This window comes from Danio aesculapii, chromosome 8, assembly GCF_903798145.1.
Source record: "Danio aesculapii chromosome 8, fDanAes4.1, whole genome shotgun sequence".
NCBI classification, from domain to species: domain Eukaryota; kingdom Metazoa; phylum Chordata; class Actinopteri; order Cypriniformes; family Danionidae; genus Danio; species Danio aesculapii.
In genome coordinates this window covers 8,773,266-8,795,259 of record NC_079442.1, presented here as the reverse complement: position 1 = coordinate 8,795,259, position 21,994 = coordinate 8,773,266, and the positions used below count along the sequence as shown (strand labels likewise).

At 36.5% G+C, this 21,994-nt stretch overlaps 1 protein-coding gene across 1 annotated transcript; it reads left to right on the top strand.

Annotated features, from left to right (window-relative positions):
• The first annotated feature begins 29 nt into the window (after nt 1-29).
• ccdc157 (coiled-coil domain containing 157) lies at nt 30-12,000 on the top strand. Its single transcript, XM_056464505.1, has 9 exons — nt 30-277; nt 1,458-1,620; nt 1,734-2,162; nt 4,826-5,039; nt 5,184-5,261; nt 6,807-6,976; nt 7,114-7,290; nt 8,284-8,446; nt 11,636-12,000. The coding sequence occupies exons 1-9, from the start codon at nt 30-32 to the stop codon at nt 11,998-12,000; spliced, it is 2,007 nt and encodes a 668-aa protein (XP_056320480.1).
• Nucleotides 12,001-21,994: the final 9,994 nt, after the last annotated feature.

Genomic DNA, 21,994 nt, shown 5'->3' with positions numbered 1-21,994 from the left:
TTTAACATTATAAACCAGTTTGTTAAGCAATGAGCCATCTGTTAGGTCGTCAGGACTGCATCGACAGCCTTCGTAGAGATCTTATTGACTTACAGGGAGCTCTTCTGGATGTTTTCTCAAAGACTGGACCTGTTCGTTTCCCATCATGGAAGTTTCCTGATAAACTATCATGTAACCTGGACTTGGTCAGACTTTTGGAAGAATATGATTATGTGGAGGACGATGAAGAGTTTAGTCAGCACTCCCACATAGTCCTGCAAGAGTTGCTGATTGACAGGTGTAGTATTTATTTGTAGAGGACTTCACACTTTGGTTTGTTGTTATACACTTTTACAGTGTTGTTTGTTGTTTACACTACTATAAAAACACTGTTTTGCTCTATTAAATTCTTATTATATATATAATATTAGTATTATAACTTTAATTCCCAATGATAACGTTTATTAGCAGACAAATGTATACAAATATAACATTTTACATAAATACAAAAAAATACATAAACACAAACATAAATAAATACAAAAATAAAATTGTAATTAATTTCATGCTTAACATAATGTGATATAATGTAAACAGTTTTATGTGCTAATACTTCAGCTTAGTCCCTGATTTATCTGGGGTCACCACAGTGGAATGAACCGCCTTCCTAAAATCTATGTGGTCAAAGACAAAATTAAATGAAATAGTTGATAAATATAAAGCATTTTAAAAGCAAGTTCTGTCTACTTTGATGTTTGTTTAAAAAAGTAAATTGATGGATGAAAAATTGTTACATCATTGGCACACTTTTGTAAAAATTACCAAAAAACATATCCCTACCTTACTACAAATTAAAAGATAAGTGAGCATACTACATTTTTTATTATTGTTTTATAATTTTATTACTTCTAAATAAAGCAAAGAATTTGATAGTGAGGGTGGTGTGGTGGTGCTCTTACCTCACACCAAGAAGGTCGCTGGTTTGAGCCTCGGCTGGGTAAGTTGGCATTTCTGTGTAGAGTTTGCATGTTCTCCCTGTGTTTGTGTGGGTTTCCTCCAGGTGCTCTGGTTTACCAAAGACATGCGCTATAGGTGAATTGGGTAAGCTAAATTGTCCGTATGTGCTTGAAAGAGTGTATGGATGTTTCCCAGTGATGGGTTGCAGCTGAAAGGGCATCCTCTGCGTAAAACATATGCTGGATAAGTTGGCGGTTCATTCCGCTGTGGTGACCACAGATTAATAAAGGGAAAGAAAATAATTGAATGAATTTGATAATGGATATAGTTCAATTTAAATTGTTACAAATTAAAATCAATAAGTAGTTTTGAGAGCTGTAAAAAATGTAAATAAACAGTACATATTATAATGTATGAAAAGCAAAAACAAATTTTATATAAGCTTATAAATACATATTTATTATTTTTGATACATGAAAACCTTTTCCATTTTAACATATGTACATTTGTTTGTTTGTCAGATTAATGCTTCTTCTTCAGAGTTTTAACGTTCATGCTGAGCTCTTACTTGAAAAGCAGCAACCTCTATCACTTGATCCAAATGAAACCTCTGTTTCCATTGGTCCTGTGGTCAAACGCTACTGGAAAAACCTGCTTCAGCTCAACAGTCAACAAAAACAAGAGGTGAGAAGTACAATAATGACAAAACACAGGTTGACTCTTATTACAAGTTCTATTTTCTTGAATACTAATGAATTAAACATTCAGTGATAGAGCTAAAATGTCTCGTCTTTCAGAGCTCCTGCAGTGGAAAACAACAACAAAGTCCCTCCATTAGCAAAGCAGCTCCAAACACTCCAACTACACTTAAAACACAAAGCGCCTCTATGAGTAGCATCCATAAAGCCTCCTCAAGTAGCCCAGCTTTTACTCTCCAACATGGACCTTCACTCTCCAGTGTCTCGACCCACACTGTAAGCTGTCAGACAGTAGAGTCTGCGCTGGTGCCTTGTGAGGCCTGTGCTTGTGTCCAGGCAGTGTTGAAGGAGAACAGTGATGCTGTAGTGTCTCTGTGCCAGTCTTTGGGTTTGCCTTGCTCTATGCAGGGCTTCCTGGAAGCGGTTGAGGAAACGCAGCAGCTGGGCTGCTTGTCTGCCTGTGACATTTCCCAGTGGGCAAGTGAGCAACGTAGGGATATGAGCCGTGTGGGGAAACATGTCCTGGAGGTGAGATGTTTTGTCCATCCTTTGTAAAGTACTTGACAAAATCTGATTTTACTTGTTTACACTTTTGTAATTTTATTAGGGGTCAAGCACCTACAGGCATGTGTTGTTTTTTCCATGATCTTCGAAAGGACTAGAAACAAAAATGGTGGAATTATTTCTGCTATTGTACATTTTTTGAAAAGCAAACATACTTATTTACCTTTTTTTTACCAATAATCATACCCTACCAACATAATTTGTAGTTGTTTATTTGTTGTAGTTCAAGTTGATTAGTCAAACCACTCTTTAAACCACTCGATTTAAGGCGCCCCTATATTGGATCTCTGCTCAGCTTTTAGTGTAAAGACCATAGGCAAAGACACATTAAATGGTTTGTGTAATAGTTTCTGTAAATACAAATTTTTGAAATTTTATTCCACTTCAAGTTTGCTTTCTTTGCTGCCTTTGATTTGTAAATATGCCTTTATGCAATCAACGTTGTGGACATAAGGCTTTACGTCCATATATTTTGCATATCCTCCAGAGACCCAAAGAATAATTTTTTCTTTTTTTTCTTTTTTCTGTGATTTTCTACATCCTTTGGGTTAAAAAAATCTACAATTTAGAGTTTTTACATTTAGTTTTTATTGTTAATTTTACAGCATGTCCACTGTAGTGGTCCACAGGACCATTTTAGTTCAAAACGACCGCCGCTCAGACAACAAAACTGTACAGGATATGGCTGTAAAGGGATATTAATCCAATATTAATGTAACAAAAACTAAACAAAAGCCATTTTTTTCCTTTTTTATTGAAATTCCTGAAACAGTTTAGCCTGAAAGAGAGCTGAACTAAAAAAAAAAACAAAAAAGAAAAAGAAGTGATGTTAATCCAAAACAAATTTAACATAAAAGCGATTTAAAACTGATTGTCATTCTCTAATTGTCTCTAATTCTCTAATTGTCTGATTGTCAGATTCTAAATCAAAGGGCCCTATCATACACCCGGCGCAATGCAGCGCAGGGCGCGATGCAATTGTTGTTTCAGCTTGGCGTGAAAGTGAAAGTAAACAATGAAGAGGCTCATTTCTCATTCTCGCGCTGTAGATGCTCTGTTTAACTGTTTTCTTACTAGTGAAAAGCTCAGTTTTTCCAATTACAAAGTCCGTCATGTAAATAGCAAATGCGCTATGGTGCGACGCAACTGACTCTTAAAGGGAATGGGAGATGAGATTCCAATTGGTTTTTTCTCAAAACACACCTATAACTCATTAAGAGAATAAGCTCAACCCTGTTAGACCATGCGCCACGGTGCAAGGTGGATTTTTCCGTCCTTAAAATAGCAAAAGTGGATTCTGACACGCCCTTAATGCGTTTGCGCCCTGCACTTTGGACTTTGCGCATGGATCGTCAAAATAGAGCCCAGAGTCTCCCTCAAGTATCTTATAAAGAATCCTCTCTGCTTCAGTTCTGCCCTCTACAACATGCAGTCATTAATTACATTAAGATGGTCCTGGTGTCCACTATAGTGGACATTAAAAAAAGGATGATATTTTAAAACACAAACAAGTTAACAGCTTAGAAAGCTAAATGTATTGTTCCTGACACTTAATAAGCAAATATATATGTAATAATAAAAGTAAAAAACATTTAAAAAGATAAATTTTACATACCTCTCTCCTTCTTATAAAATGTGCTTTTTTTGTATGTCGGCCATTTTGGATGCAGTGTAAAAAATGGTTCCTAGCATGCCAGCCAATCAAATGACATATCACTAGAAAGCCCAGGATGTCCTCTGCACAGTATATCAGATAACTGTATATGTGTAAAGAAAACAAAGATTTGAAGCAGCATACCAATTCAACATTAACCAATTTCCCCATGTTAGCCATTTTGAATTTGGTCATAAAATGATAGATTTTACAAACAAATGAGTGTATTGTTACAAAACTCTGTATGTCTTTTTGGTGCCATGCCCAGAAGGTACTTAAAAAGATTGAAGTTAGCACCTTTTTGTACAAATTATAATTCTATTTTTAAAAATGCTAATAGGTTTTGGTTTCTAAATTATGTCTGGTTTTGATTACTTGGATCACTCAAAGAGCATTGATTTTCCATGATTGGTCAGAGTTCCTGCCTGTCATTTTGACTCTCTTTGAAAAGCCTACATTTGCTACAGTTGGTTTAGTTTTCACCAAATTCAACTTAGACCATCTTCACAGCATTCTGGCTGCATCTGAGACTGTATCTTTGCAAAGCTTAGCCATATTAAGCCAATAGTATCTGGATGCACACTTGGATTTGCAAGCTGAGACTGCATATCTCAGACTTGCAATGTCAGACGCAATGCGCTCAATTGAGCTAGTAATATCACTGTGAGGGGTAGGGTTAGGTGTGTGCATTGAAAGCATTGCATGCAGTTCACCTTGCAACTGCACCAAGTCTGCATCCAGACTCAACTCAATTTTACCTTACGCAGACCACACCACATCAATTTGGTAACACCACCACCTACTTGTCAAAAGCGATAAAACACTAAGTCATGATTGTATTTACATTTATTCTTTTCAATTACTCAATGTTGCAGCTTGTCTGATTCTCCATACCATGCTTAGTTGTGTTTGGCCCTTTAATTGCAGCTTGTTTTAATTATTTCAGTCTTTTTTTAATGATTTTCAATCGTAGGTTAGGGAAACTGTTGAGCCACTGAAAAAGAAAGTGAAAGAGACAGAGATGGAGCGAGAGAAGCTGAGGAAACAGCTATCAGAGACAGTGAATAGAGAGAAGGAGGAAAGGAGGAAGATGGACGAGCAGTGGGAGCGCAGAATGCAGGAGGTGAAGGTCAAGAGTGAGGAAGCAATGAGGAGATTAAAGCAGGAGCAGGAGGAGTTAAAGAGAGGTGACAGTTTCTTTACATTAAAAACATATATTTATAAAGTTTATTCATTATATTTGTGTTTGAGCTCAAAGAAAAATGTGCAAGAGAGATAGTAATGTGTACATAGACATAACTTATCAATAACTGTATCATTTTCATTAACAGGTGTGGCATTGTTGGAAGACAGAAATTCTGAACTCACAGTACAAGTGAAATTGCAGACCGAAGCAAAGCAAAGTCTTGGTAAGCAGGACATGATTAAAAAAAGTATTTGCCATCTTTTATCTACTTTAACTGTATTCAGCAACTGAACTGGAATAAAACACTTTACTCATGTTCTTTACTTTATATGTACTTTACTTATATAGTATAGTTTTTTTGCATTTTGAGATTTATGCATCATCTGAAAGCCGAATGAAGGATGCATTAATGTATGGTTTGTTAATAGTTGACAATATTTGGGTGAGATACATTGAAGTTGTCTAAATTAGGAGCTTAGCAATGGACATTATTATTTCAAAATTGAGTTTTGCTATATTTACATTATATTTACTTACTCTTGTAGAAAGTTTTGGCATTTAAAAAATCTATAATTGTAACTCATATGGTGTATTTTTGCCTGTTTATAATATTTTATTTCAGAATAGCTTTTAATAGTGCCAGTTCAACTCCCAGTGAGCAAACGCTAATACAAAAAAATGGCCATTTTTATTATATAATCAGTTTAACATTGTAAGGAAATATTTTTTGATGTTGTAAGGAAGGATAGATGACCAATGACAGATTAATCATTATCTTGTTACAATTATTAACTATTAAAATAATAAATGTTGCAAAATCAAAGCTAGATTTGCTATTTATTTCATACTTGTAAGCCTATAGTTATCATAAAAAAATGTAAATTTGTGATAAATCTCTTGGCTCCTAACTTCTAACTAAGCCTTGTGGTAAGAAAATATTCCAGTGAACTCTTTTTATATCTTACACTTTAACAACCCTAAATAATAATATCTAATTGTATTATTGTAAATTTTAATGTAATGTGTACTTCTATATCATATTTATCGTATATGACCGTACACCCAAAGCGCTTCACAATCATGGGGGGGAAGGGGCTCTCCACACCACCACCAGTGTGCAGCATCGACTTGGATGATGTGACAGCAGCCAAAGGACAACAGTAGCAGTGCGCTTACCACACACCAGCTATAGGTGGAGTGGAGAGACAGTGATAGAGCCAATTTGGTGGATGGGGATGATTGGGGAGGCCATAATAGGTAAGGGCAAATAGAGGGAATTGGGCCAGGACACCAGGGTTACACACTTACTCTGTTAGGAGAAGTGCCATTAGATTTTTAATGACCACAGAGAGTCAGGACCTTAGTTTAACGTCTCATCCGAAAGACGGCATCCACTAACAGTATGGTGTCCCCCTTCACTTTACTGGAGTGTTAGGACTCACACAGACTGCAGGTTGAGCGCCCCCTGCTGGCCTCACTAACACCACTTCCAACAGCAACCTAGTTTTCCCATGTGGTCTCCCATCCAGGTACTGACCAGGCTCATCCTTGCTTAGCTTAAGTGAGTAACTGGTCTTGGGCTGCAGGGTATATAATAAATATAAAATAAAATATAGAATTGAATTTTAAGTATATTGTAGAACATATTTTTTCCTGTCAAATGTTATACAAGCACGTAGCGCTGTACAATTTGAAAACCCCTGAAATAGTCAAGTCCTAAAAATTGTTTTCAGCATAACAAGCCATGGCTTTTTATATTTTTGTACAGAATTTGAGAGGAATGTTCTACAGGAGGAAGTCAATCGTTTACATTCAATTGAAACCATGTTAAAAAAGGTTGAAGAGAGCAGGCAAAACCTGGAGAAGGAGCTTAGATCTACACAGACACTGCTGGACAAAGAGAGAGGCAAGAATCACAGTGTGCAGCACCAACATGAGGTCTGTATCATAGTACGATTTTACCATAAGGAAACCTCACCATGAACACCTGTTTTGCAAATTTGCATTATATTTCAGAGTAAAAGATAATAACTGGCCAACTGATTAGATTATTAAAATCTTCATGTTTTGTTCAGGCACTTCAGGTGAAACAGACAGCTCTGCGGAAACATTTGGATGTGCTGGTTCAGCAGACTGAAGTACTCCACAGCAGTCTGGAAGAATGTGAGGATGAAAAAGCTGATTTTGGCAACAAACTCACACAGATCATCCGAGAAAAAGACACACTTCAGGAGCAACTCACTTACCAACAAGTTAGCATATAAAATACTCATTTTAAAGTCCGTTTACACCAAATGCGATGACATAACTATATAACTAAAACAACAAATATATAGTTCTAAAAATTATCTTAATCATTACAATGGACAATAATGGATGCGTCCACACCACAACTCAACACTAAAAAACACAAGGCGTGATATAATTGAAATAACTTTCAGAATTTTTTTTCTGTCAAATGAACAATGTAAACTGACAGCCAATCAAAATCCATTGTTTTCTGACAAGCTTGACCATCCAGTTTTCACAGTGTTTTAGGGTTAGCTTCATAGACAGAAGACTGTTGCTGATTATTACAGGCTGTCTGGAATACTTGATTCTGATTGGTTAGTCGCAACATTCCAAGGTAGGCTATGTTATTCCCAGATAACAACCTGGTGAATAACTCAGGCCAATTGGTGAACTTTGAATCACATTAATTGTAAGTGAATACATTCACATCCATATACTTACATCCACATTCATATGTGTCTGTTTATCTATTTTTCATTCATTCATTTCGTTCCGTTTAGTCAGGGGTCACCACAGCGGAATGAACCACCAACTTATCCAGCATATGTTTTACACACCCGATGCCCTTCCAGCTGCAATGCAGTACTGGGTAACACCCACACACACTCATTCACACACATATACTACGGTTCAGTATCACATGTCTTTGGACTGTGGGGGAAACCGGAGCACCAAGAGGAAACCCACGCAAACACAGGGAGAACATGCAAACTCCACACAGAAATGCTAACTGACCCAGCTGGGACTCGAACCAGGGATCTTCTTGCTGTGAGGCGACCTCTTGGCCTTTATTCTGGGCTAACAATGTGCTTTATCCCTGACTTAATGTGGATGCTAATATAGCTATATTTATAGCTAGCATGTTTGGTGTAAACTGGACTGAAGTCTAAAATATTTGGTGTGACTGAATCATCACACAAATAAATGAAACCTAAAAATGTCTATGTTTGCAGTCCCAGAATAGTTCACTGTGTACTGAGAAAGAGAGGCAGCAGACACAGATCACAGAACTGGAGGAAAGAGTGTCTCGTCTGGAAGGGATGTTAGAAGAAGCTGTTCAGCGAGAGAGACTACTGGTGGCCTTTCCTGAGCTCAGTCCACAAGCAGCACCACAGAGTGAGACAAACACACACACATACAAAGGCAAAGTGAATTTTTATCAGTTGAAATGGGAAAGAAGTTTTTATTAGGAACCAGTGGTATTTAATAAGGCAAAATCAGCCTCTGCCATCAACACTGCCTTTTAAGACTTGGTTTTGTTAAAAATTTAAAGTGCATCCAATATACACTGTACTCTGTGTATACCATTTATTTGCAATCATTTTTAACATTGTAAATGTATTTATAAAAAAGATTGCAAATAAATCTATTATTTTTACTTTCTGTTTTATCAAAGAAACCTAAAAGTAAAATGTATCATAGTTTGCACTATACTCTGAAGCAAGACAAAGTCGTTTCAGCACTGATAATTGTAAAATTCAATGTTAGAAATTGTATTATATTTAAAATCATTATTGATTTTGTACTAATAATAACTTAACATAATAGAGCAGCAAATGACTCTTGGTGAAGCTTATTTATAAACTAATTTCGAGAGGATTACATGCTTATGATTGACATGGCTGGCCCCGAGTCAAGCTAATGTACGAACCACCAATCAGATGATTCCTAACTCAGTATAAATAACCAAGCATCTTATCTTTAGTCTCAAAGAATCCCCCCTTCCACCCCCTCTCCTCCTCTTTTCCTGTATAGGGCAGCACGGCGGCCCAGTGGCTAGCACTGTGGCCTCACAGCAAGAATGCCTCTGGCTCGGGTCTCTACCTGGCCGGACAGCATTTCCGTCTGTTGTTCATGTTCTCCCCGTGCTTGCGTGGGTTTTCCCCGGGTCCTCCGGTTTCCTCCCACAGTCCAAAAACATGAGACATAAGTAAATTGACTAAACCAAATCAGCACCATATTCAAATTTCTCCAGCAACACACCACCTTAGCAATCCTTAAACAACAGGGGGGATCTCGAGATCTACCTGAGCTCAAACTCCCTTCTTGCCCTGCAAACGGGAGGGAGCCCTGGGCTCAAGGATCTCATGAGCTCAGGGCTCTCTCCCGGGACAGCATGCCAAACTAGCTTATTACCAATCATCAGCTAAGTGTGAACTCTTGAATTACGCGTTTAAGTTATTAAGTTGGATGAGACGTAACATTCAGTGAGTCTCTAATGGTGCTGGGTGAAAATGAGAACACACAACCGATGGATAAGTAAAAAAACAAAAATGAACAATTTATTGAACAGAGCATGTCAAACTATGAATATAGGAATTTAAAATGTAATTTTAAATAACCGAATTAAACGAAAAAACAGGAGTGTTGCCAAAACAAATAAATAAATATAACAAAATGATCTAACTAAACCCCAACCCACTAAACTAACTAACTAACCAAAGAAATATGCAGAAACAAAACCGTAATCTTCAGCGCAACGCTTAACTAAACAACTTACCTACACCAAAACATAATTATAACTGTGGCAACTCCTCCATAAACTAACACAAAGAAACTATGCTGCTCAAAATTACCAGATTTCTCGTAAAGTACACACTGTTAGCCATTAGCAAAACAAGAGCTTATTTGATAATCTAATTCTCGTAAAGATCGTTCGACTTCTCAATAGATACCAAATTGAGCTGCACAAGCTTATCTAATGAATAGATCACTTAATCGAGAGAGACTAAACAGCAGCAGCAACAAAACTACACAGACACAAATGAACAGGGGGGTATTCCAGAAAGCAGGTTATGTGACATACCCGGGCAAGTTTAAGAGTAAGTGGATAACCTCGGCTTTGGGTTCCAAAAACGGAGGTAACTTCTGGGGTATGTTAACTAACCTTAGAAACGTACTCTCTGAAGATAACCTGCTCCAGAGCAGGTTATGTTCCAGAGTTTGTCCGTTTCAGAGAGTTTACTGAGCATTACGTGCTCTTTTGATGAGAACTTTGATGGACGTAGAAGCACAGATATAAGAGTTTTTTCCTTTGTAAGAGAGAGTTATAAGTGTATAGGGTTTTTCATAACCAAATGAGCATTTGAATGAGCGTTGTCACTTTTCAAAAGAATTGTTAACAAATCTTTTGAAATCAATCGTGACAAACCGCGGGTCTGCGCTTACCATGGTTGACATACCGCTCATTGCAGCTCTTTGTTTTCACGTCAGGGCATTTTAGGCTACTGTACAATGTAACAATAGCGTGTAGATCTATCTGTACAGTATGCCTGGCACTGAACTGTTTTTTTACAGTATGCCTGGCACTGAACTGCTGTAGACACAAATGAGAAGTTTGGCGGTGAACCATGTGCTCCTGCTGAACAGCGCCTTTTATACGTAGCGGACCAGCTCCTGATTGGTGCGCCGAGTGTGTCATGATGGTGATTGACATCTTTTTCAACCAATGGTTGCACACCTAGAACAGGACTGAATAGAAGAGAGAAGAGAATGCAAAACAGAAAACAAACAAAACACCACAAAACATACGTGAAACACTCTGAAGTCTAGAGTAATGAGGATAAAAATTCAGCTTTGAATCACTGAAATGAATAAAATTTTAAACTACATTCAATAATAATAATATTTCACAATTGAACAGTCAAATAAATGCAGCCGTGGCTTCTTTTAAAACTAACAAATATTACTATGTCCAAACCTTTGACAGGTAGTGTAAAACCATTTCTGGAGAGTTTTTGCACTTACCCAAGCCACATACCTAGATATCATAGAACAATTCAACATATTGAATCAGTGCACCTTGTGGCACCTTTAAGGGATATATGAGACAAAATATATGTATAAATATATGTAAGTAATATTTATATCATGTAGACTGATTAATGGATTGTGTTTTAAGCCTCTCACAAAAGGCTGTAAATTTATGTTGGCATGTTACCATGTTGTAATATAGTTTTTTTCCCTATTGTGAGATATATCCAAATGAAAGAAATATATATATAAATAAATGATATAAAATTCAATGATTTTTTATATTGGGAATTGATTGCACTGTTGCTAATCTTATTTGAGTGGCAGTTTGACCCTCTCCTTATTCCAGTAAACACATCATCAGATAAGAGTTGTTGCTGCAAAATAAATGTTACTTTGATTCATGCCTGAATAAAACAATAATAATGACATGCAGTGATATGATTCATAATAATACTGCAATATTCCATGCATCAAGAAATTCCTAATTTATTTTTCATCATGACTATTTATTTGAATTTAATTAATAATCGTTTTGGTGATGTGTAACAGCTACAGGTGATGTGATGTGTGATATGGAGCACCAGCTGAGGGCAAACTTAGTGAGGATCAGAGTTCTTCAAAAGGAGAACTCGTCTCTGAGCAGCAGTCTCGTCAGACTAAAGGAAAGAGAGGAAAATCAAAAGTCTTCAGACTCTGGGATGGTAGAGATGGACATGAGGATGGAATCTCAAGTGATGGAATCCCTGGACAACTCTAGTGCCTCTTCTGCCATATCCTCTCCCTCTTCTCCTTCATCAGTTCTTCATCATCAGACTCTCTACCTTTCTCTCCATCAAGATGTAGAAGAAAGATATAAGAACATTCGTCAGGCTGCTCGCATCCGCTCTGCTGGCACACGCCGCAGACGGAAGTGATATCACTGCTTATTGGTCATGTGACATGAGTACATAAACGAATAGAAGTAGCTTTTCAAATCTAAGCTGTTCTGCAGTTGAAAAAAAACTGTCAATAAATATTTCAGCTCAAAATTATGGTAAAAGAAGACTAGAGGTGATAGAGGACTGTATCAAACTTAAATTATTCAGGCTTTTCGTTTTATTTTTTGTCTGTTTGTTTGTTTGGGCTGGCCAATTTATATGTGGTTTCTCAGTTAACAAAATAATATTAAAAGATTGGAAAAGTAAACTGATTGCATTTCTCACTTTGTCTTTTTATGACTGAAATCAGACTGTTGGTGATCCTTGTACTATAGAAGAATTACCAACCTACCTCACACATGTATGCCGATTGCAAAAAAAAGACCAGTTGCAATAGCTAACATGTCGTGTTGTGTGGTAGGATGCCAATTCGAATTTTACTATACACCACACTGCTTTTAATGCCAACCGCAGTCGTCTTTGGCTAACAGCCGTTATAAGAGCTGAATGGAGTGAGGACCTAATTAAAAATGCTGGACTCTGCAGTTAGTTTTAGGTAAGTTCACACTATGCTGAATCATAAATATTATTCGTTTTTGATTGCAGCAATGATTTCAGCAAAAACAGTTAAACATGCTTAATTAAACTGTGGACACTTAATGCTAAGAATGAAATGTAAACATCAAAGTTCGCATATCCTGCCATACAGGTGCAGTTCACTGTCAGAATGCAGTTGTTTTGCTTGTTGATGATTACCCAGGCCTTGTATAGCTCCGTCTTTTTTCCTTGTTTTTGGCTAGGCAGAACCTCGGTTTTTAGCACTAAATAGTTTTGAATCTGGTAATCATGGTGCACATGACCATAAAGAACAACATTGTTGGCCTCCAAAGACATTTTTTAAGGCCTTCTCTTTTGTAAAATCACTTGGAGTTTCAATGAGATTGTATAGTTAGGGCTGAATGCTTGGCCATTTGTCTTATCCAATATCCATTGGGAGGATGTTATCGCAATTGGACCTGTCAGATGAATGCTGCTCACTTTAATGTAGGAGGCAGGCCTTTAAAGGCAGGAATTGAACCAGGGTCGCCGTGAGCACCGGAGAGCACGCACTAACCACTACACCACTGGCACCGACACTTTTGCTGCATCCCAATTCGCATACTATCCGGCCTAAATAGTATTTGAAAGTAGAATTAGTATGTCCCAAATCGTAGTATGTTGAAAAGAGTATGCCAAAGGTTCCCGTATGGTTTACTATTTCCGGTAAAAACTTGAAGTGTAGAAGCGTCCATACTCTAACCGCTGATATTGCCCACAATACATTGTGCGATTTCGATTTAGAACTACAAACGCAGGTGAAAAGTGTAAACAAACTACAAACATGATGGATGCGCGAGACCAACCGTCAAGTAGAGAGGCTTTGGAAAAGATGATTGTATGACTGTTAATTAATATCTAACCCACTGGAACATGTTTTAATCACGTTTTCTATGTTATGTTTTATCTGCAACAACAATACTGAACATAATAAGACGTGTTTGGACATTAACGTCTGAGTGCAGAATTATCCAAAGACCTGAGGAGATTTCTCTGCATGAAAGACTCATGATTGGGAGATTAACCTGCTGCTGCTTCTCCAATAAGGTAGGAAATTAAATATGAAAGTAATGTGGATGATGTGTGGATGATTGACAGGGCTCGTAACTAAGCAACACAACAATCTGTTAACGAGGAAGTAGTATGTCCCAAAAGCTTGCATACTCTTCTGTTACACACTCAAAAGTGTGTACTTTTCCTTCACAAAAAAGTATATTTTTAGGGTGTAGTATAAGTATGCGAATTGGGACGCAGCATTTAACTTTTGCCGAATAACTGTGCTTATCACTGGATGACAAGCTGTTATAATACGCTGAACGCATTATGTAAATAATATATATATAATATGTAATCAATATAAATATCTCTAATACAACAACAAACTCTGTACCGCATCGGATGTCTTTCCCTCACTGTAAATGCTAGTGCTCCCGTTTTTTTTTCTGCAACCTCGATGCACGCGCATTTTGAATTTATACAAAGCGGTAATTCTCCTATACGTCAAAATAAAAGTAAAAACCCTTTCATCTTTACGTCATAATAATACCTGCGTCATGGATTGGTTCCCGCACTTTTCCGTCTGAATGTTGTATCGTTAGCAGAGTTTGGATTAAAGTGACGGGTTTCAGTTTGGAGGTAAGGGCGCAACTTAATTGCACCCTTTGATGTGCTAAAAACAAGTGTACTACATGAAGAACGAAGCTATATTATGAATCATCATTGTCAAGTTTGAGGCTGACGGGACCGTGCGCTTCTCTCTTTAACTCATAGAGCCCTATCATACACCCGGCGCTATTAGACACAAGACGTGTTTGCCGCGACGTGTTACTATTTTAAATAGCAAATTTATTTTCATCACTTTGTGGACTCATGGGTGTTCCGGTCTACAAAGGAGGTGATTTAAGGTGCAGTGTTGGCACGTTGCTATTTTGAGGAACTAAAATAGACTGTGGAATAGACCAGCTGAGAGCAGGTCTAAAGTCCAGCGCAGAGCCCGACAGTTGTGCGCCTCGCTTAAACATTGCTTAATACACATAGGATGTACAGCAAATATCTTTACAAATGAAAAAGAATTAAAGGATTAAAATGTTACAAAAATTTTATTTTCTACATAAATATGAAACCCACTGCCTCCATGCTTTTATCTCGGGGGGCTTTTTTAGTTTATTCATGACAACTTGCAGTTGCATAATGCTATTATTATTAGCATTATTATTTATTATATGCATATTTATATTTGTTTTATTAAAAACAAGCTTAGATTTGCCCACCTGTCAGGTTTTAGACCATATGGGGCATAGCATGTGTATTAGGATATACGTTTTTGACCACACTTCGTTATTATTGGTAATTTATTCGTTTGCTGGAAATTAGAACTGAATTTAGAAATAGTTTTGAAACAAATCTTTGCGCTTAACAAACGAATTTAATTATGTATAGGCTAATTGATGTCTGTGTGCACAACACCATTTCCTTATTCACTAAAGAGAGAAAGTGAAAGTAAAGGCCGAATGGAGGAGGCTGTAGATGATCTGTTTAATTGTTTTCTCGCTTGTGAACGGTTCAGTTTTTCCAATTACAAAGTCCGCCATGTAAATAGCAAATGCGCCATGGCGCGACGCAACTGACTCTTAATAGGAATGGTAGATGAGACTCTGATTGGTTCATGCTCAAAACACACCCATAACTTATTAAGTGAATAAGCTCAACCCTGTTAACCCTGCTGCGCAGAGCATAGTTTTCCGTCCTTAAAATAGCGTATTGTGGACACGCACTTAATGCTGTTGTGCCCTGTGCTTTAGACTTTGTGCCTAGATCGTTAAAATAGAGCCCTAAAGCACAGGGTGCAAAAGCATTAAGGGCATGTGCGAATCACTTTTTGCTATTTTTAGGACAGAAAAATATTTGCTGAACTTATTCTCTTCATAAAGCATGAAAGAAGTCTCTTTTTAAATTATTTGCAAAGATTTGTTATTGTTTGTGTGAATTGTACAATAATGATACATATGTTAATTAATTAATCCATTATTCTTCCATTGACTTGGAATACAGTAATATACATTAACGGCAACTAATTTCCAATATTTTACACACATTTGTACAGTTGTTTATTGGCCAATGTCAGTTTTTCTTATTTCATGTAATCTTGTTCTCACCTGATTGTGTATCTTGTTTATGTATGCATTTGTAGAATGCTAGTTAGCTTTATCATAGACATTAGAAGATGCTAAATAAGACAAAAACATCACAACAGCGAGATGACTTGAACTGGCAAAAATTATACTAAATGAACTCTTTCCAAGCATTTTTGATTCATACATTTAACCTTGATAGTTGAATGGATTTGAATATATTGTGGACAAAGGCATTCATATTACCATGGCAACCCTCAGGCTCAAGTGAAACCCTGTTATGGTCTCACTACAGAGATTCATTAGTCTATCAGTTGGAATATCGAATAACTGCCAGCAGTGCTTTCAGGTTTCCTGTCATTTATTTTATAACATATTATTTATAATTATAAACACTATTATATGGGCAGCACGGTGGCGCAGTGGTTAGCGATCTTGCCTCACAGCAAGATGATCGCTGGTTCGAGCCTCGGCTGGGTCAGTTAGCATTTCTGTGTGGAGTTTGCATGTTCTCCCTGTGTTCGAGTGGGTTTCCTCCGGGTGCTCCGGTTTCCCCCACAAGTCCAAAAGACGTGGTATAGGTGAATTGGGTAAGCTAAATTGTTTAGTGTATGTGTGTGAATGAAAGTGTATGGGTGTTTCCCAGTGATGGGTTGCAGCTGGAAGGGCATCCGCTGCGTAAAACATATGCTTGATAAGTTGGCGGTTCATTCTGCTTTGGCGACCCCTGATTAATAAAGGCACTAAGCTGAAAAGAAAATGAATGAATGAACGCTGTATTACACATTAAAATTGAACAACATGACACAGTATACCACAATGGGACTAACAACCCCATCAGGTGGAAGAGAAATGTAATCTCTGTGTTTTGTTAAGCTGCACCAATGGGATCCTTGTGTGCAGCAAAGCATGATGGGTGTCATTTTATAGCTTCTGGGAGACATCCTGGTTTTAGCTGAATCATTTATGTAGAATTAGACACATAGTGAGAGTAAATGCTCTAAATATCTCTAGACCCTTTAAGCAGAGGTCATCAAGGTCAAACTGCTAACTGGGAAAAATTCCCATGTGACTCCTCACAAGTTCGGCTAAATCTAATAATCCCTTCTATGTCTTTTCTTCATTGGTTCAATAAATGGTATTTTGTGTCGTCCTTTAAAGTAGAAATGCCCAAAGTGGAGCCCGCGGGCCAAAGTTGGCCCATTGTAACCTTTGATTTGGCCCACAATCCCATCATAGAGGAGAGTCAGAATGATGGAGAGGTTAAGGGTGTTTCTTTAACATAGAGATCGTCAATTCTAATTTGACGTAACCTTTATTATTTGTTTTATTGCTGAGCTACAAAAAAAAGCAAACTGAAGCTAAATGTTTCAATTAAATGTTGTAAATGAATCTTTTTTTTCTACTGTAAATACTGTCACACATAGAGGACTATGCTGAAGACATCAGCGAGCAAATCAAGGCAAAACTAGTGTAATTCTGTTTGTTTTGTTTTAACTGTAATAAGTTCATTATAAAATGTAAAAAAAATATGCTGTATTAGTTAATATAAAGCAATGCTTTCTATTTTAAACTATTATTAAATAAATTAGGAAATTACCCACGCCAACTATATTTATCCCCAGCCCACTAGCCTCAAGAAAGTTTGATCTATCTATCTATCTATCTATCTATCTATCTATCTATCTATCTATCTATCTATCTATCTATCTATCTATCTATCTATCTATCTATCTATCTATCTATCTATCTATCTATCTATCTGTCTGTCTGTCTGTCTGTCTATCTATCTATCTGTCTGTCTGTCTATCTATTTATCTATCTTCAAAATAGATCAAGTATACTACTTAAGTATTAAAAAGCAAATTTGCATTAAGAAAGCTAAAATTATTAATAATATTAAGTATTGTTATGAATAGGGTAGAAAGAGAAGATTTATTATTATTTTTTAAATACTATTCAATCGCTGGAGTAAAAATAATAAGAGCCCCTATAATGCCTTATTTTGGTTTTGGGGGTCTCCAACAACAGGCGCACATGCATGCAAGGTTGTTGAGCGATTCATTTGTTCCCAAACCCCTCCTTTGCATGATGCTAATTGGCATTGATTATACAGAGTCTGTTGTGATTGATATGTTGTGTTGTGACTGATAAAAAAATTGTATTACAAACATAATAAAATGTATTATATACGTTAACTTACTATTATTTTCCTATTATGATGAATTCATTACACAAATAAAAACTGTCCATTTTAGATCGTTTCATATATCTCAGAAAAATAGCAAACAAGCAGTATGTGCTATATATTCACTATATAGTCACTGTCAGATAAATAATGACTCATAGGAAACTAAACCGTTCACAGTCTATTATAATGAACGACGATGCTACCCCAATGCTTCCCTCTTCCAGTCTTGATCGCCATATTTGTAAAATAGGCCTATTGCATAAAAACAGCAAACAAATATGAATGTATATTATATTGTGGAAACAATTGTATATCAAAAATATTAATTGTAAATCAGATTCTCATCATTTGCACTCAATCTTTTGCATTCTGCCAGTATACTAAAGAGACAGCTAATGGATAAACAGTTATGGTAAAAATGAAAAGACAAATTGAAATAAATACAGTATAATATAATTATCTTATTTTGTGTTGAACAGAACAAACTCATGAAGGTATGAAACCTCTTTGAGGGTGAGAAAATATAGGCACTAAACTTTTATTTTGGGTAAACTATCCCTTTAATGCGCATAAGATGAAAGTAAATGAAATAGTGCAAGCTTATATCTACATTTCAATAAAAACATAATGAGTAAAAATTAGCTTCTTCAGAAAAAACTCAAGTGAAAGTCCGTTTTAACTGTAATTAAATATAAATCCACCAAAATAAATATAATTATGTAATATTTATCAGTCACCTGGATCCAGATCACTGGAGAACTACAAATCTGCCTGAAAAAGAACTACATATCCAGTCATGCACCACTCACACACCTGGCATAGATCCAAATGACTGCAAACAGACACAGCTGAAGCTGTTCAGGACTAATTACACATACTATTTATACACCTCTCAAATGCACACACACACATTGCTGAGTCTTGTTATGTTGTTTGTGAACGTTACTATTCGTTCTCCTTGCCTTTGCTTTCCGTGTTTGAACTTTGTTTTGTTTGTTTACATAGTATGCTGCCTGCCTTTTGACGATCTGCTTGTTTATCGACCACGACTCTGGATTGCCTGTATACATCTGTTTGCCCCTGTGTTACCTATTGCTTGCCTGACCATTCTGTTTAATAAACCTGTGTTTGGATCCGCACTCACCTTGTCAGTGGCACTTCACATTACAGTATTGTATCTTATCAGAATCAGAATCGGTTTTATTGCCAAGTGTGCTTCACACACACAAGGAATTTGTTTTGGCTACAGAAGCTTCCAGTGTACATAAAGTGACGAGTGACAACACAAAATAATCTGAAAAAAATAAAATAATAATAATAAAAAATGATGAACATTAAACAGATGCGGTTAGTGAAGAAACCTGGATGTTGAGTTGTATGCACAGATTGTTATAAATATACAGGTTATAAGGTGCTGTGTACAAGTGCGAATGTAGAAAGTATTGCATTGTATATTGATATAAGGTGCTGTGTACAAGTGCGTATGAGAAAGTATTGCACATATTTATTGCACAGTAGGGGAATATTTAACTGTTCATAAGGTAGACAGCCTGAGGAAAGAAACTTTTCCTGTGTCTGGCTGTTTTTGTGCTCGGTGCTCTGAAGCGCCGACCAGACGGTAACAGTTCGAACAGGTAGTGTGCTGGGTGTGAGGCGTCCAGAGTGATTTTGCGAGCCCTTTTACTCACTCTGGAAGAGTACAGTTCTTGAAGTGTAGGAAGGGTAGTGCCAGTGATTCGTTCAGCAGTCCGGACTATTCGCTGTAGTCTACGGAGGTCAGTTTTGGCAGCTGAGCCGAACCAGACGGTGATTGAAGTGCAGAGGATGGATTGGATGACAGCTGAGTAGAACTGTACGAGCAGCTCCTGTGGCAGGTTGAACTTCCTCAGCTGACGAAGGAAGTACAGTCTCTGCTGGGCTTTCTTCACAATAGAGTCTAAATGAGTGTCCCACTTCAGATCCTGAGAGATGGTGGTGCCCAGGAACCTGAATGACTCTACTGCAGCCACAGTGCTGTTCATGATGGTGAGTGGGGGGAGTGCAGGGGGGTTTCTCCTGAAGTCCACTATCATCTCCACTGTTTTGAGCGTGTTCAGCTCCAGGTTGTTGTATCTGCACCATAACGCCAGCCGCTTATCTTATTTATTCATTTTTCACTCTTCATTGTGAATTGCATTAGTTTGAGTAATTTTACCTCTGAAAGAAAACCTGCCTAATAATATGAATATGAGAACTTATTAATGATTAGATGTGAAATTAATAGTAATTATAATTAATACAAAAATATTATCAGAATATTAACTTGCATATTAAACACACACACAGTATTCTATGATTAAAGACTCATTAACAGATTGACCAATATGATGCTTCAAAACATTTATTCATCACAACAGAATACAATCTCTCATAACAGAAAGATACTAAGACACAAAAACAGAGGTATATGTTCAGTGACACAACAAAGAGGAAATTTCATAATAAAAGTGGTGCTTTCGAAAGAGACGAGAGTGCAAGTGAGCAAGGCAGAAGCAAACAATCTGCTAAACAGGAACGTGTAGAAAGAAGTCAAAAAGAAACAAGAGGTGCTAAATTTCTTCAAAAATCGCAGCTTTATAATTCATTTAATCTTTGATTCGATGATTTAAAATTCCACAGATATTACAAATAACACTACAGACTACAAGAGCTGTATGTAAAACTTTGGGAATGCTTCAGTATCTCAATCATTAAGGCCATTGGTTACATGTGCTATATGTACAAACACAGATATCATATTTACATCTCAACTGGGTCTTGTGCCTTTATCTACTTATCTTCAGAACTGCATTACGCAATAAAAGTCTGGCTGCCAGAAAGATGTGAAGTGGATTATACAGCAGACTGGACTGGCAGACAGACATAAATAAAAATTCAAGACAGCTGTTTAAACAAAAAGCAGGAAACGTCTATTGAAAGAGTTTGAACAAACACCAGTGCAAACAGTGAAGAAGTGTATTGACATTGTATGTGAGGCAGCGGATGTACATGTGATGTGTCTTATCAGCATATCAGTCAAATAATGGAGAGTCATTATTAGTGTAGTACAGTGTGTGAGGGACATTTAGCTCTACATTTACTGTTTATACTTAAATTAAAAAGTGTGATTTGGAGGGTTAAGGCTCATTAATACCACAAATGATAACTATAAAAACACTATATTAGTGTCCATATTAAACACAATGAAGCTCTGTTGATTATAAATGTAGACTGCAGTTTGTCATCTGCTAATTTCAAATGTTTCAAGCTTCTTAACGCAGGAAAGATTCTGATTGGCTGGTAATGATTATTTGGTTTATGAGATGGAAAACCAAAATGTTCTGGATTTGTTTTAAATATTGTTGCTCTGTGGTGTTTTCATTATATATAGCTGTGGACTATTTGATTAAAATAATTTATTGCATTTATTAATAGAAATATAATATATGTCAATTTCACCGCAAATAATTTCTTAATTGGAGGTTTTTGTTTCTAGCCCAAATATCTAAACATTCTTGAATCAAGAAGCATTTTCTAGACAAGCAAAAAAATATAGTCTTGTTTTCAGAAATATTATGTCAAAATAAGAGTTTTTCTTTAAAACAAGCAAAATAATCTGCCAATGGAGTAAGCAAAATGATGAAGATTATTTTGCTTATTTTAGAGAAAAACTAAATTATTTCTGACATATCTGAAAACTAGATAAACAAGCTTCTTGATTTAAGAACTTTTAGATATTTGGGCTAGAAACAAGGCAAAAAATTTTGTGATTTGGCCATTTACATATTTTTTTCAACCATTAGAATTATACATACAGTGCTCAGCATATACAAGTACACCCCTCACAAATCTTTTAAATTCAAATAGGAAGCTATACAATATTATATTTGTGCATATACATTAGTCAGTACTGAAGCCCAATCTGGAGCTTTTCTAACAAAATAACTGATGATAACGGTCCAAAAACTAGTACATCCCAACTTATATGTTATAGAAAAATATTAAATACAAATTTAAAAATGAGGAAAACTCGAAAGAAGAAAAGAAATTTAAA

Bases quoted from the DNA above. Each gene is read 5' to 3' on its own strand.
- ccdc157 (XM_056464505.1), top strand. From the start codon at position 30: ATGAGCCATCTGTTAGGTCGTCAGGACTGCATCGACAGCCTTCGTAGA. The intron at 6,977-7,113 runs GTCTGTATCATA...TGTTTTGTTCAG, and splicing joins GTGTGCAGCACCAACATGAG to GCACTTCAGGTGAAACAGAC. The intron at 7,291-8,283 runs GTTAGCATATAA...CTATGTTTGCAG, and splicing joins AGCAACTCACTTACCAACAA to TCCCAGAATAGTTCACTGTG.